This window comes from Colletotrichum costaricense (assembly GCF_030867565.1).
Source record: "Colletotrichum costaricense strain IMI 309622 chromosome Unknown Scaffold_3.1, whole genome shotgun sequence".
Lineage (NCBI taxonomy): Eukaryota > Fungi > Ascomycota > Sordariomycetes > Glomerellales > Glomerellaceae > Colletotrichum > Colletotrichum costaricense.
Window position 1 is genome coordinate 12,257 of NW_026848232.1, and position 16,228 is coordinate 28,484.

A 16,228-nucleotide genomic window follows, 5' to 3' on the forward strand; every position below is an offset into this window, starting at 1 on the left:
GTCTTGCTCACATCGACCCAGACGGTATCCTGTTGCGCTACGCTGGTACTGCGATTACTACCAACGAACTCACAATGATGTGATAATAGAGAAGATATTGAAAAGACTGACGACGACTGATATGTCGCTTTGAAGTGCTCAGGAGACTAATTTGATGTTGTATCCACACTAACGATCTAAGTCAGAGACATTGAGGCCGTAACAGTGTGTTTGCCTAGAAGGCGTTGAAAGATAACGGATCTTTGAAAGGCCCCTACCATTCAGCACATCAATGCGTCACATGAAGTGACGGATCAATCGGAACGTGATGACTTGAGGAAACGTGATGGCGTTCGCGAGTTCACCTAGCTGGCGGTAGCAGATTCATGCCGACTACCAAGCACCTGTACAAGCCAACTTTAATGGTCACTCCGAACAGAATAGCAAGAAAATGGCAGAGATACTGGCTATGGTCTTAGACTTCTTCTGGTCCTGCCAATCAAGACTGGGCTTCGTCAGGCAACTTCACAGTTGCGCAAGTCGCGCCAACTGCTTTGGAGACATGGCAGCACTTCCATTGGATGTAGGATGTTTCTCGCAAATACAACCAGCTGGGATAAGAAGTGGTTACTCTATAGCAGGGAGGTGAAATACCTCAACGATAGCCGGTCAGCCCGCGCTTTTTCTACTTTCGCTTCATCGTGGCGCTCGTCCACATCATGGACAGCAAAAAGGCCGCCTGGCAGGAGGTGTGGTAGACACACGTCCATCAGGTCCCATGCTCAGCCTCATCAGCCTACATGGGAAGAAGTCTGATCATCGCCATATAGACGTACCCCGGCGCAGGCTCATCTGACTTTTGTGAACTCTTGACTAGACAGGCATGGCTATGAAGTCTTGCGGGTGATACAAAGTACCCCTGAGGAAATGAGATAGTGTTGCCCTAATTTTCCTTCCACAATATCATGCTCAAGTCAACACCCCTTTCATCTATCGTGTAAAGGCCTTCCTCTCTCATCAGGTGAGTGACGCCCATATTCGCTTGGGGCAGTAGCTATTTTCTTTCGAGAACGAACCCGTCCGACTGAAGTACTGGAGTTGCCTACGGAGAGTGGGCTCGATTCCGACAACAATCCCACAGTATCATAGAGCGGGCTAGGACAGAGAAGACAGCCGTTTCTTCCGTCAATAGTACAGTCATCTCTAACATCAAAGTCTCACGATTTTCGAGTACTGGCGAACCCTGGCTCTATTGAAATGTCTTGATGCGACGTTGGGTATCGGTGCAACGGTGCCGGAAGATGTATTTCGCCGGCAATGTGACGTCTAGGTGGATACAGATCCTCTAACACCGCTAAGCTAGCGATAAGCTAGCGATAACAGAAAAAGTTCCTGGACCGAGTCTGCGTACTGGGTTTGGACGTCCTCTTCAGCATTACAAGCCCGTCACGACCTTCCAGATAGCAATTGAGCTATGACTTCACACTCTCTAGTGTATTAGTTCAATTCTTGATTTCGGCTGTATCTATTGTCCATTTCCACAACCGCCAATACGCACACGAAAGCGGCTATGGCCGACCCCCTCCTCACAAGCCTTTGCGCAATCTGCCACATCGAGCCCCCCAAATACAAGTGCCCGCGATGCACCCTCCAAACCTGCTCCATGACCTGCACGAAGCGCCACAAGTCCTGGTCCCAGTGTAACGGCATTCGCGACGCGACGGCCTACATCCCGCCCTCGAAGCTAAAGACCGCCGCGGGCGTCGACCACGACTTCAACTTTCTTTCAGGCATCGAGCGCGCCGTCCAGCGTTCCGAAAAGGAGATTATCGAGGAGCGGCACCTCCTGAAACCCGAGGACCTGCGGCCGGTCGAGGTGCGCAGCGTGCAGTGGAAGACGGGCCGCGATGGGCGCAAGAAGAGAGTCATGGTCACCGAGGTCCTGCGGGGGGACAGCGGCACAGGAGGCGCGCGGTATGAGGCGCTCTCCAGCATGCCCTTCAAGAAGAGGTTGGCTACTTTTGGGATCCTGCTTAAGCGTGCGCCGGTGGGAATGGTTAGACAGAAGGAGAACGGGACCAACTTCAGCAAAGCCTCTGGCAGAATCAATTGGCAGATTGAATGGCTTCTCACTTCGTCCACAGACACAAAGACACCATCACAACAGCAGGAGAGCGCGGGGAACACCGATACAACAACGATAAAGAGGGTACTAGCAAAGGCACTTGACGACGTGCCGCTTTACAAGGCCTTCGTCACGGGGCAGAAATCGTTCAACGACGAGCAGACCAGAAAGGAACAGCAACGACAGCAACCACCAGACGACGACGACGATGAGACTCAGGAAGCCAATACTCACATCGGCGGCCCCGGCCGAAACAAGAAGCGCCGCAAGAACCAACACAAACCAGGCCAGTCCATCGCCACGGCCCAAGACACGGAGACGGGAGCCTGGCACCCCGGCCGATTCTTCATGCAGTCCACTCCGCGCAGTACCTGGGCTTCTCACACCGGCGTCCAGCCATTCACGGGCACAACGGAGGAGGAAGAGGCGCAAAAGACGAGGTACAGGTTCTACGTCGCGGGTACGACCTCCGCGGCGACGGCAGCCACGGGCAAGACGGTCGTCCACCCCGTGGAAGCAACGACGCCCCTCGGCGAGGCCCTGCGCGACATGACGGTGCCGGAGTTCCCTACAATCTACGTAGTTGAAGCTGGAGCGGCCCTACCGGCGACCTTACTCCCGGAACCGAAGCCGATGCGCCTCATTCCCAAACGGAAGCACGAGAGCAACGGTAGAAGGGCAGACGGCGGCGGCAAGGCCAAGAGGCTTCGCAAGAACCTGGAAGATGGCGAGCTGCCGAGTGACGGGGACGACAGTGGTGGTGACCTTGCCGACGCCGACGTTGATAGGTTCGCGGCCGCCGTCGACCAGATCATTGCCGAGCAAAGTCTGGGCGAGGAAGAAGACGACAGCACAACGAGCAGCTCCGGCTCATCGGATTCGGAGAGCGATGAAGGCGTCAGCGCCAGCCTCGCTGCCAAGTTGGCACTGTTGAAGAAGAGAGCGGCGTGAGATGGACCATTGTACAATATCACCTTATACGTAGAAGACCATGATACCCTCGAGGCCCTGCATACAGCCTTTGTACATCAATGACGTGCAACAAACAATATATTTGCGGCACTATCAAATACTGTTCACATGGTATAAGCATCAAGATTTGGGAAGACATAACAGACGCCAGCTTTTGGGGGGTGGGGGGGGGGGGGGGTGTCATTGATTTCCCAGAGATATCACAGAGTATGGATTGCGACACCGTAAACATCAAGTCACTATAGCCAGGCGTAACCAACATCACGAAGGCGACTTGCATCATCGCTTGCTAGGTTCAACAGAATGGCGGAAAAATGTGTTGCTACTTTTGGACAGACGTTGCCCCCAACTACCTCACCACCACCATTTTACGGCCAAATGCCTACGATGTGCCTATGATGGCCACCAAAACCACATTGGATATCAGTCCGTCAAGTCATTACGTCCCTTGTGTAAAGCCATTTGTATCATCAAACCATTGTTAATTGCCGTCCGAAAATCGACAGCCCAGAACTCGTTGTGCCTGATTGACCCTCAAGAAAAATTCCGAATCGTCCGTATTCCACACCTCATCTTCCCTGTCCATTTCACTAATATGTGCCCGTCACAACCGTGTCGTGTCAAGTCGAAATTGGTAGAAGGCGAGGATGAATCCGGATGTCGAAACCAAGATTATGGGTCCAGACGGGTATTTACCGCAACTTAGAAAAGCAAGTACATCGTCATCTGAGCGAAAGGCGCTTAGATGAACATGGCGGCAAAGCCAGCGGCAGCCAGGAAGCCGGCAACCGGGACAGCAGTCTGCTTGGCCTGGAGAAAGATGTTAGTATTGCGAGTAGAGTAAGGTAGACAGGCAATTAGGAACTTACAAGGCCGCTGGAGCTGGAGCTGGCAGCGGTGCCAGTGGCAGAACCGGAAGCAGAGCCAGAGCCGCCAGTGGTGGTGGTGGCACCAGTAGCCTCGCTAGCCTGGCTGGAGAGAGCGCTGGAAGCCTCGCCTCCAGTGAGGGAGGAAAGGACAGTGGTCGAGCCGATGGTGGAGGTGATAACGCTGCCATCAGAGGTGATGGTGCTAACAATAGGCTCGGTAGTGACAGCGGTCTGGGGAAGGGAGGTGGCACCAGGGACACCGCCAACACCGAAGAGGGTGGTCTCGCCAGTGGAGGTGATGGTGGACTCGCCGCTGGTAATGACAGTGGTGAAGGTGGAGGTGGAAACCGGGCTAGGGGTCGCAGACTCGCCGCCACCAGAGGCAGCACCGGTGAGGGTGGTAACACCAAGGAGGGTGGTGAGAGTGCTGCCACCAGAGGTGATCTCAGAGAAGATCGAGGAAACGACCGGAACAGCGGTGGCAGTGACGGTGCCAGTAGGCTGAGTGACAGTGGCACCAGGGATAACGGTGACAACGACACCAGCCTCTGATACGGTTGTTAGTGGTTTCAAGTCAAGCTTGAGATTGCTGGGAAGAGCAGAACTTACGGCGGCAGAGCTCAATGCCAGAGGCGACAGCGGCCTCAGCATCAGAAGACTGAGCGCAGCTCTGGAAAGAGCAGTCGCGAATGCCATAGGCGAAGTTAGGGTTGCGGCAGAGGCAGGCGTTGTCGCCAGCGGTGCAGCCCAGGTCAGAGGCGAGACCCTGCATGGCGGAGATACAGCCAGTCTGTTGATCGAGTTAGAATCACATGATTCAAGACGGTGAAGAATGAGCATCTGAGAATGGAAGTCCGTGTGACTGGGTTTTCCATGTTCACAGTTGAGGGAGGAAATTTACTTACGCCACAGGCGCCCTGAGCCATGGCACCAGAAAGAAGGCCAGCACCGAGGATGATGGAAGACTTCATTGTGAATGATTGTTGATGGGTTCTGTAAGACTGGAGAAGAGTTAATCGTTTGCGAGAACAAAGTCGGCAATGAAGGACCTGGAGGTGGAAATCAGCAGAGCTCGGATTTTCGCAATCGAACCAGAATAGAAATAAGGTATAAGCGTGAGGAGAGGTAATCCGCAAAAGCAGTCAATGAACAAAATTACCTGGTGACAAAGAGCGTGCGTGGGCCTGGAAAGAAAGCCTAAAAGATTGTTTGCGATGGTGAAGAACGGAAAAGGTGGTGTGGTGAAAAGGGAAGAGAGACAACTTTGTGGGTGGGTGGAAGGGGAAAAAGAAGGCCACGAGATGGTGAGTGGCAGGTGGTGAAGGAAATGAGTGTTACGCAAATTTGGGAAGCTGCGCCTGGGGGAAGATGTGGTGTAACTGGGGAAAGAACGAGGCAGGTCCAAGGTTGCACAAGACGAGTCAACAAACTGACAGTGAAATGTTGGTGTTCCGTTTTTCGTGTGCTTGAAAACTGAATAGGCAAAGGTGGAAATCCGAAGCAAGCAGCTTGCGGCAGCGCAAAAAGAAAATGATGAAGGCGCGTGATATCAGAGATATCGGGGATATATCAACTTACCTACGATTGATATTGATGTCAAAGCTGTCGAGGCTGTTGGAAGCGTGCTTGAGAGTATTTCGCAGTGGGGGAGCGAAAGTGTGTGATGATGTGAGGTGACGATGGAAGAGTGTTGGTGGAGAGAAGTTGGTGGTTACTCGAGGTGAGGTGAGGTGAGGTGTCTCGGTGGATAGGGGAGATATTATTCGAGAGTGCCGAATCGAGGTAGGTAGGTAAACAATTGGAATGTCACGTGGAGCGCTGAGTATTGCAGTAGAGTACCTTAATTGAAGGACAGAGGGCAGGAACGCGGAAGGTAAAGGGAGTGCCTTCCCGTTTATAAGTCAATCGGGAGAAGAAGGTGCGGGATGGCAGTTGGGCACGACGTGCGAACTCAGGGCCGTGCCTTCCTACCTACGTATGGATACTTGGCTACGTCGCTACCTACCCTGTAGACCTGAATTCATGGGCAGGCCTTATTTCATAGCCACCACCTATTCGATTTTCGAACCATTGGACAAGGTACCTTAACTTGGCCTGGCCGACGGGAACCCGGCCTTAGCATGCAGAGCATCTGCGGTGAACTGCGAGGTGGGCTTTCCCGTCGATCAACGTTGGATTGTTTGATACCCAGATTTTTGGAGAACCATGTCATTTCGGCTGCCCCAACTTTAGTCGGCTTTGCCTCTCACGCTTGTCCTGACGTTGACATGCCGCTAGCCAGCAAATGAGAAGCCACCCGAAGCTAAGATGGTCAAGTCGATGTGGGTATCTGATGTGGAATTCATCTATCTTCCAGGCTAGTACTGCAGCAAAAGTGGCGCCAGGTTGGTGTTTACAGCTCAAGCTCGGCCCCAAGCGGTGGAAGCTCTCTCGTTGCTCCACGCCCGTTGCTGGCAACTCCAGCACCAAAAGTCAACACAAGAAAAAATCCTGCTTGGATCCTAAGCCACAAACCCAAAGCTGCATCCTCTTCGACTTACCGAGACCCGAAAGTTGTCGGCCCGGTGGCTGGAATCTCAGCTAAGACCGACCACGCTTGCATGCTCATGTTGTGAGGCAAGCTGAATTCTCTTTGTGAACAGCGAGTCGCGCGCAAACAGCCAGAAGAGTGGAATTAGCTCCCGGCAAAGTGCCCCTCGAGTAAATTGTAATATCCCAAGAAACCAATCTTGGGGGCCAGCGCGGGCTAGATCTCGCAACGAGATGAGAGATGCGACCTACTTTCGGGGTTGAAATGCGATGTTGACCAGGATATGCTTGATGTAACCCTCCTGCCGCCGCCTGCAAGCGTCTACGAATACAGAGTACTCCGTACCTCACCTCCCCTCAGTCGGGAGATTTAATCCCCGTTCCAAGCTCTCAGGTTCCAGTAAGTAAAGAAACGACCTAATGCCATGTGGTATCGTTCGGCCTGAGCTCTGACGCACTTTTGACTCCATCCCTTCCGCTGCAACGCTGTCAAACACTGCCAAACTAAGGCAAGAAGGCTGGGGGACGTGCGAATCTGCAGGCTAAGGCAACGGATGCGATGTCAAGTAAAAAAAAAACCACCTTCCTGGTGGAACCGTGCCCAGCAACCAGAACCTCTATCTACATCACCACAGTATGTATGGGTCCATGGATGATGGGAGGCTCTACCGCTACCTCTTTCCTTATCGGAAGCCTGGGTTCACAATTCAAGCGAACTGCGAGACATGGGAAGGGGGGCTGTTTGCTGATTTCGAACCCTGCCTCCCAAGATACCCATGCCAACCTGCTTTTTGCAGCACTAACGAGGCAGGAGGCAAGGTCTGTTTCTCAATGCAACAATCAAGCTTCTGGGGCCAGAATTGAGGGACAGGAAACAGGGACTTGGGGTGGAAAGCTCGAAACAAATTCCGGGGCTCCCAAAAGCGAGGAAGCTGGGAGGTAGCCGGAGAAACTCGCATTTACCTCATTGTAAGGTACAGTACGAATACATGTGCGACGCGCAAGCCAACGTAGTCTGTATCTGCCACGTGAAGCTGACTTCGGTCATCTTGCATCATGATGGCCTTGATTTGGGAGGAGTACACCGTCCGACGCTTGGCCTCTCGTCATGCTAGAAAGAGGCAGCCGGAAGTCGGCAGCATGATAGCTTCTACATTGACCGTTAGTGACGAAGGTTGACAACAGAAGAAAAATCATCGTGGGCAGACAGATCCCGCCGGGCCATTGGTGACTGAGGGGGGAGTTGCAGTCAGTTACGGCTGGAAACAAGGAAAAAAAAGTGCTAGCTGGCAAGGTCTGGGCAGGACGTGGTTGCGTGGCTATCGCAGTACCAAGAGGGATGAGGTCAATCGAATGCACATCGATGCGTCCGATTCGCCAATGACCCCGGGAGCCCTCTGTTGTGGCGCCGTGGCGCTCCACTCTGTGTACTCGGATATTTGATTGGGCAGGTTCGGCAAAAAGGGAAAGGACGGGGAGGGAAGGAGACAGGGGTTGAGCTTCCTACCTTATGCCTGGGGGGTTCGGGCATTCAGAGTCAATTCCCACATACCAACGACTTCTCCCACACTTTCTTTCTCCATCATTCATCTGTTCATGCTTTTGCGCCGGATGCCACGAGACACTCAATTGCTTCCCTTTTGTGCCAAAACTCATCGTGAGCTAAATTATGGCCCATAAACTATGTTACTGTTCTCCTCTGACAAGGATTGACTCGTCTGACGTCGGAGCGCATATCGAACTCCCAAAGCAAAGCTCTTCTGCCAACGAAAACGACCAACATGTCTATTGTCATGGTGACCGCCAGCTTCCACACTTTACACCACACTACCTCTCAATAGAGCATCGGCGGCGTGGTGGGACCTGGAGATCAGTACCCTTCTGCGCAGTAGCCTCAAGACCAGCTCTGCATCGCTCTGCATCGCTCTACATCGCCCTTTGAGCGTCGGCACACCCGTCAGGTCCCCGTCCCACCAACACCGCCATTCGCTTCCCCAACGTTACGCTCCCGCCCTGGCCCACGCCAGGGGCTGGTCGTTGCCAAGGCCCTTGGTCGAATCTTGTCGGCACTGGACCCACCCCTCAGCTTGCCAAGGGTTGGTCCCGCATCCAGAGGCAGCCCCCCTTACTCGATGAGCTTTTTCCAACTTTCCACGCTAGGCCACCCACAGTGGTTGACCTTGATGAGAGAAACAAGCAAATCTCTGCTACTAGCCAACCGCTGCGGGGAGGGGAGGTCGCGTCAAGAGACAGGACGGGGGTAGCAATCTCGTGGTAGACGTTCCGAGACATTAGAGATGAAGCACCCAGATTTCACGCTGGTCTGCGCGCATCGCAATCAGATTAGGTCGACCAACGATGGGGTGAGAGCTTGAGATCGGTCAACCGGAAAGTCGGCCCTCAAGGTTGAACACGTCCTTGTCGCGCTATTGCTGGACCGGCCGCTTTCTGGAGCCACGATGAGAAAAGCTTCTGACGTATTACCCTTCGATGGCCGATCCACAAAACACCTTATCGCCGCGACTCACCTGACGACGGCCCGAACAGTCGAACTACACCAGCCACCCACTTGACGGACTTTCAAAGAGGCGTCACGGCCTCACCCGGGGATCTTGACCGAGTGTCCTTCTCGATCTATCAGAAAAAATTCAGTGCCTTTTGCAGATTCTGCGTGTCGGTGCTAGCAGTCGCAACTGGATTCCATCAAAGCCCCTGTCATCCGGACTTTGCTCTCTTGGAAGCGAATGTGCAACGCGGATTAAGAGAACGTGACATCCCTGCCGACTCGTGAACCACTGACAATCCATGCGGTGATCGGTGCGTTCCCCCTCAAATGCCTGCCTCGCGAAACGCGCACCATCCGTGCCCTTCCATCCAAACACCTCCTCGAATATATAGGTCTTCAATCACCAGGTGACCTACGTAGGCAGACAGCCGCCCCCGCCCCTTTCTCGTGTCATGTAGAAGGGTGTGAATGTTGTGTTGTCCGTCGAGTGGCATGATGCGGGTAGCCGAGAATAGTGTGAAACAAACAAGAAAATAGCAAAACTGCGACGCCGCCAAGAGCAGCACCACGGTGCCGTGAGGGCAAATATCACGAGAGTTGCAACATGGCCAAGGCCCGAGATTCTCAGCCGATGGCCGTAGGAATTCCCGCTTGCTTTCTGGCACACGTGTGCATTTGCTTCTGTGTAGGTAGTTGAGAAGAGAAGGCCAGTCTACTTGTGGGAACTGTTGACATTGTTGAACATTTGTGGAGGGGCCGAAGACTTTCTCTGGTGTTTTCACAAGAAAGACCATCGCAATGGGAATAGCAACGATCAATTTCCCCATCATACCCGTCACTCTGCCTTCATCATTATGCCCAGTAGAGTACATACAGTCGGCAAAAGATCAACGAGATGAATGGTCTCAGTCTGAGGGGAAAAAACACAAACCGCGACTCCGCGAACGAATCAGTGTCGGCCCATCTGTCTTCGACCCATTCCATGGGGCCGCGCGTATGTGTGTGGATGAATAACCAGTTCGACTGGAAGCACAATAGCGATGGACCATCATTACGGTATCATCACTCTTGTGACGAGCAAAAAGCCGTTTGTTCGCTTCGACTGATGCCTACACGATCCGCACCATGCGACCCGTCCCCGCGGCCACGACCTTCATTTCGTCAACTTCCAATGACCATTTGCTTACATGGGGCCAACGTGTACACACGTACGCATACGCGTGTAAGTGTAAGTGTGTAAGTGTAAGAGAGAGAGTGTGTGTGGCAGCCTTGCACAGCTGAGAGGCCAGAGACATAGCTGATGTTGTCATGATCGGCTCCGGCATGTTTTCCCCGCGCGCATGCGTTTGTCTAGGCTCATAGCACAACGTACAGGAACCCGACGCACAAGACGGGACTTGTCATTTGCGGGAGAGAAAATTTTGGCCCAGCCAATGTCAGCTCATGTTGTCTGTCTTATTACACATTGCGGGTATAGGCCGCCTTCCACTGATCGGAAATGGGCTAAGCTTTGGGGGAACGCCCAATCAATTGAGTGCGAATTCACCAGATTGCAAGTTCGCAAGTCGCGTAGCTGACGAGTATGAGTAACAATTATACTACTGCTAAAAGGACTTGTGACCAAACCAAGTTTTCTTCCCAACGCCGTGATCTGTGTGCAACAGTCAAAATCCTAGCATCGGAACCGTCGAGCCCTCTGAGCCGCGGAAGAGCGTCTAAAGACCAGAACCTCTCGTAAGCAGCCCATGCGAGAAAGCAAAAAAGGGCAGCCTTGCCCAGAGCGTTGTACGTCAAAACAAATACCAATGGGGTGTCAATGACCAATACCACCCATGAGCCCGAAACATAAAACTATTACCAGCGTGATCCCATACTGAAATGCCCCGAACCCCATAATATGCCATCAACGTGTGTCATCAGCCGTCAAATCCATCACTACTTCATCTACAGTGCTCTTCAGCCGCTGCACATGATGCAGGACTCGGGGTTTTCGATGCTGCCTTGAGGGGAATTAGTAAGTGCCATAGGGAATAGATTTATGTGGGGTAACTCACAGGCAAGCACGGCCTCGGAGTAGATATCTAACTCTCTCTCCTTGCTCTCCTCGGTCTTGTCCTCAGCATCGGGGGTCTTGCTGCCGGAGACGGGCAGCTCCTCAATCTTGAGAGTCTCAGCGGGCTCAGTGGGGAGCGCGCGAGGGCTGTCACCCTCGACGACATCGGCAGTGAAGTTGTCAGGCTTCTGAGCCGGGGCAGTTCTGGGAGGAGGAGGGGTGACGCTGGGGGTAGGGATGCCGTTGTCCTGAGCAGAAGAAGAGTCCTTCTTTGCGTACATGGGCCTGGGAACATTCACGACAGGGGCGGCGACGTGGCCAGGAGGAGGCGCACGCTTCTTGAGAGCCTTGCCGACGGCGGCGTCAGCGATCTTGAGCGCCTCTTGGTCGACGGTGAACTGAATAGGGGCAGAAGCTGCCTGCGTACGCAGGTAGTACATGCCCGTCTTGAGACCAAGCTTCCAGCCGGCGAAGTGCATACTGGTGATCTTGCCCATTGTCGGGTCCTTCATGTGGATGTTGAGGGACTGGGACTGGTCGATGAAGGCACCACGGTCGGCAGCCATCTGGACAACGGTGCGCTGGGATATCTCCCAGACGGTCTTGTACAGAGCCTTGACCTCAGCGGGAATGTTGGGGATGTTCTGGATAGAACCGTTCTCGGCGATGATACGGTTCTTCATGGCATCGGACCACAGGCCCATGTCGACGAGATCCTTCAACAACCAGGGGTTGACAACCTGGAACTCGCCGGCGAGAACACGACGTTGGTAGATGTTGGAGGTGTAGGGCTCGAAGCACTCGTTGTTGCCCAAGATCTGCGAAGTGGAGGCAGTAGGCATGGGAGCAACGAGCAAACTGTTGCGCACACCGTGCTCCTTGATCTGCTCCTTCAGAGAGTCCCAATCCCAGAGGTCAGAGGGCTTGACGTTCCACATGTCGTACTGGAGGATACCCTGGGAGATAGGGGAGCCCTCGTACGTGGAGTAAGTGCCCTCCTCCTTGGCCAGCTGAACAGACATGGTCAGAGCAGCATGGTAGATGGTCTCGAAGATCTTCTTGTTGAGATCACGAGCCTCAGGAGACTCGAAAGGCATGCGAAGGGCGAGGAAAGCATCAGCAAGACCCTGGACACCAAGACCAATGGGGCGGTGACGCATGTTGCTGTTGCGAGCCTCGGGAACGGGGTAGTGGTTGACATCAATGATCTTGTTCAAGTTGCGGACAACGACCTGAGTGACCTCGTGAAGCTTCTGGAAGTCGTAGACACCATCGTTGTAGTCAACGAAGGTGGGCAGGGCAAGGGAAGCCAAGTTGCAGACAGCGACCTCATCGGGTGCGCAGTACTCGATGATCTCAGTGCAGAGGTTGGAGCTGCGGATAGTTCCGAGGTTCTTCTGGTTGCTCTTGCGGTTGGCAGCATCCTTGTAAAGCATGAAGGGGTTGCCAGTCTCGGTCTGAGCCTCGAGGATGGCATACCAAAGCTTCTGGGCCTTGATGGTCTTGCGACCCTTGCCCTCGCGCTCGTACTTCTCGTACAAGGCCTCGAACTCCTCGCCGTAGCAGTCAGCCAGGCCAGGGCACTCATTGGGGCACATGAGGGTCCAGTCGGCGTTCTTCTCGACTCTCTTCATGAACAGATCGGGGATCCAGAGAGCGAGGAAAAGGTCACGGGCACGGACCTCCTCCTTGCCATGGTTCTTGCGCAAGTCCATAAACTCGAAGACGTCGGCGTGCCAGGGCTCAAGGTAAATGGCGAAAGCGCCAGGACGCTTGTTGCCACCCTGGTCGACGTAGCGAGCAGTGTTGTTAAAGACACGAAGCATGGGAATGACACCGTTCGAGGTGCCGTTGGTGCCGGCAATATAGGAGCCAGTTGCACGGATACGGTGAGCGTTGAGACCAATGCCACCAGCCATTTTGGAGATCATGGCGCAGGTCTTGAGGGTGTCGTAGATACCCTCAATAGAGTCTTCCTTCATGTCGACGAGGAAGCATGAAGACAGCTGGCACTGGGGGGTACCAGCGTTGAAGAGTGTGGGGGAGGCGTGGGTGAAGAACTTGCTGGACATGAGGTTGTAGGTCTCGATGACGCGCTCGACGTTATCACCCCAGATGCCGACAGCAACACGCATGATCATGTGCTGGGGTCTCTCGGCAATCTTGCCATCAAGCTTGAGCAGGTATGATCTCTCCAGGGTCTTGAAGCCGAAGTATTGGTAGTTGAAGTCACGGTCATAGACAATGGCAGAGTCGAGCTCTTCCTTGTGTCTCATGACGGCATCGTATGTCTCCTTGGCAATCATGGGAGACGCCCGGTTGTTTCTGGGGTTGACATAGTGGTAGAGGTCGCTAATGACCGAAGACCATTGCTTCTTGGTCTGCTTGTGGAGGTTGGAGACAGCTATGCGGGCAGCGAGGATGGCATAGTCGGGGTGGGTGACAGTCATGTATGCGGCAGTCTCGGCGGCCTGTTCATGAAATTGTTAGCACCCGGTAGAGAGAGGTAGAGGAGAGCAGTGTTTACCAAGTCGTCAAGCTGCACAGTCGTGACACCACCGTAAACACCGGAGATAACCTTTTGGGTGATGGCAACCGGGTCAACGTGGTCCATGTCGAGGCCATAGCATAGCCTGGACACTCTGGCAGTAATCTTGTCGAACTGGACGCGCTCCTGGCGCCCGTCTGCGCTCAATCAGTATCGTGAGCGACCACTTAACGCGTCTGAGCAGTACATACCGCGCTTCCTCACGAACATGGTGCCTGAGTTCGGCTATGAGATTGTGGGAGACGGGGGGTTTTGGGTCGTCTCGCGGGAGACGTAGGAACACTCGAGAGCAAGAAGATGAAGGTGAATTGCTGTAGAAGAGAGATGGGGTATCAAGAGCACCAAGAATTAGAATTGTAATGGTGCTAGAAGAAGTTGCGTCAAGAGTGTTTGGGTTGTGGGAGGTTGAGAAGAGAATAGAAAGATGCCAGGAGGTGCTGCAGATACTTATGGCAGTGCCAATTCGCGTAGAAACGCGTCTACGGGTCTCAACGCCAAAGTGGACTTTAGCGCGACGAGGTAGGGGGGCAGGGGGGGCACGTCAAGGCATCAATAATAAATTGGCTGGCAAAAGGCCGCAAAAGTGGTTTTCTGGCCTTGTAGGCTAGGCATCTCCGCCCGTGCCCCTCGGTTCACGTTCGCATCCCCGAGCCAACACTTACCTGGGACACAATGGACGACTGTAAAAAGAACGGACAATCTCAATCTCACAGCTGGCAACCACTGGACTTGACTAATGCTAAGGTACGTACGACTGACTGGCTTGGAAATCAAGTCTGACAACAACTCCACTGTGGATGGATTGTTGTTTGTCTCTTCCCATTCTTCTCACTTCCCATCTGACGCGGGTTGCCGCTTGCAACGGAGAGATGACTTCACATTTGTCCCGAGGAAATGTCCTGCTTGGAATGCACTCTGAAACTCTTTAATTGATTTTACTCGCGTCAAACCGATTAGTCGGGTGCAGTGCACGCGTTGACCCCTCATCACCGTTTCAGCGCAGCGATGCGGTGGTGCACTTTAATGGATTTTTCTGTAGGCACTTTACGCGTGCACTGCACGTCGCTTCATGGTGGGGGTTCCACTCCATCACGATGTCACGTGAGAGAGGCCAAAATCAATTAAACAGCCTCAGTGAGATTGAGGCCAAACGACGTCACGACTATATCAATTGGCGTTTTCCTGCCTCGAAGACATGAAGTTTTGAAGCTTGAAGACATCATTGCCCATTATCCATGAGAGGATTCTCACCTCTGTTTCTCACCAGAGCACGGCCGCAACAGTTGATTCAACCATTGCATAGAAGCTTTCTGTCATCGCCATCACCCATACTCACAATGGCCACTCCCACAGAGGCCTGTAAGCCGGCATACCAGCCCCGCTATATTGATGTGTGTAACTCACGCTCGTCAAACTTACTCATGATTCAGCGTGATAACCCTCTATTCTTGGTAGATTGGCATCAACTTGGCCGATCCCATCTTCAGAGGTCTGCACCACGGCAAGCAACGGCACCCTAACGACCTTGCCGGGGTCATCTCAAGAGCGAAGGAAGTCGGATGCACCAAGCTGATAGTCACGGGGTCCGACTTCACCAGCTCCAGAGATGCCCTGGATATTGCAAAAGACTACCGTGAGTCAAATAGATGTGCACCTTACGTCAACCTGTCATTGACTTCGCGATAATGCAGCTGGCGTCGTGTATACTACGATCGGAATCCACCCCTGCAGCAGCGCAATCTTCAGCAGCTCGGACGATGCCGCAGAGGGCATTAACACGGATCCGGACCCCGAGAAGCCGATCTCTGAGCACCACGAGCCGGATACGAAGAAGACGGAGGCCATCATAGCCGAGCTTCGTGACCTCATCAACGAGTCGACCGCCTCCCACTCCGGCGTCGTCGCCTTTGGGGAGTTCGGGCTCGACTACGACCGCCTGCACTACTGCTCAAAGAAGGTTCAGATCCACGCTTTCGCAGCGCAGCTTGATCTCGTGCTCGAGACGAAGCCTCAACTGCCCCTTTTCCTACACTCTAGAGCAGCACACGCGGACTTCGTCCAATTACTCAAGGACAAGTTTGGGGACAAGCTCGAGAAGCTGGAAAAGGGCGGCGTTGTGCACAGCTTCACTGGTTCCATGCAGGAAGCCAAGGAGTTGATGGATCTGGGCCTGTACATTGGCATCAATGGGTGCAGTTTCAAGACCGAGGAGAACTGTGAAGTCGTCAAGCAGATCGGCCTGGACAGGATGATGATTGAGACCGATGGCCCTTGGTGCGAAATTAGACCGAGCCATTTCGGCTACAAGTATCTCATTGAGAAAAAGCCGGAGGTTAACGGCACCGCTCAAGATGCTGCCAACGGGACTGCAACCCCAGAAGTCCCAGCTCCGAAGCCTCAGCCCAAGAAGAAGAATCAGAAAAAGGAACCTGAAGTGCCGGAGCGCTTCAAGGTCGTCAAGAAGGAGAAGTGGGAGGAAGGAGCCATGATCAAGGGCCGTAACGAGCCATGCATGATTGAGCGTGTAGCTAAAGCCGTGGCGGGTATTAAGGGAGTCGAGGTTGAGGATATTTGCGAAGCCGCTTGGAGAAATACTGTCAAGGTTTTCGGCGTAGAATAGAGCGTAGAGCACAGCATAGAACAATAG

General features: G+C 53.5%; 5 protein-coding genes across 5 annotated transcripts; 2 read left to right on the forward strand and 3 right to left on the reverse strand.

The window, feature by feature from the left end:
• Window positions 1-1,549: 1,549 nt before the first annotated feature.
• On the forward strand, window positions 1,550-3,055 carry CCOS01_02802 (HIT zinc finger; the record flags this gene model as incomplete). The annotated part of the gene is made up of 1 exon (XM_060450989.1): window positions 1,550-3,055. The coding sequence occupies one exon, from the start codon at window positions 1,550-1,552 to the stop codon at window positions 3,053-3,055; it is 1,506 nt and encodes a 501-aa protein (XP_060317254.1).
• Window positions 3,056-3,817: 762 nt separating this feature from the next.
• CCOS01_02803 (CFEM domain-containing protein) lies at window positions 3,818-4,916 on the reverse strand (the record flags this gene model as incomplete). Its single annotated transcript, XM_060450990.1, has 4 exons — window positions 3,818-3,886; window positions 3,946-4,493; window positions 4,555-4,735; window positions 4,851-4,916. The coding sequence occupies 4 exons, from the start codon at window positions 4,914-4,916 to the stop codon at window positions 3,818-3,820; spliced, it is 864 nt and encodes a 287-aa protein (XP_060317255.1).
• A 4,387-nt stretch (window positions 4,917-9,303) lies between these two features.
• On the reverse strand, window positions 9,304-9,852 carry CCOS01_02804 (uncharacterized protein; the record flags this gene model as incomplete). Its single annotated transcript, XM_060450991.1, has 1 exon — window positions 9,304-9,852. One exon carries the CDS (start codon window positions 9,850-9,852, stop codon window positions 9,304-9,306), a length of 549 nt encoding a protein of 182 aa, XP_060317256.1.
• A 1,084-nt stretch (window positions 9,853-10,936) lies between these two features.
• On the reverse strand, window positions 10,937-13,791 carry CCOS01_02805 (ribonucleotide reductase; the record flags this gene model as incomplete). Its single annotated transcript, XM_060450992.1, has 4 exons — window positions 10,937-10,980; window positions 11,035-13,504; window positions 13,561-13,718; window positions 13,773-13,791. 4 exons carry the CDS (start codon window positions 13,789-13,791, stop codon window positions 10,937-10,939), a joined length of 2,691 nt encoding a protein of 896 aa, XP_060317257.1.
• A 1,025-nt stretch (window positions 13,792-14,816) lies between these two features.
• On the forward strand, window positions 14,817-16,201 carry CCOS01_02806 (TatD family hydrolase; the record flags this gene model as incomplete). The annotated part of the gene is made up of 3 exons (XM_060450993.1): window positions 14,817-14,972; window positions 15,037-15,214; window positions 15,273-16,201. The coding sequence occupies 3 exons, from the start codon at window positions 14,817-14,819 to the stop codon at window positions 16,199-16,201; spliced, it is 1,263 nt and encodes a 420-aa protein (XP_060317258.1).
• Window positions 16,202-16,228: the final 27 nt, after the last annotated feature.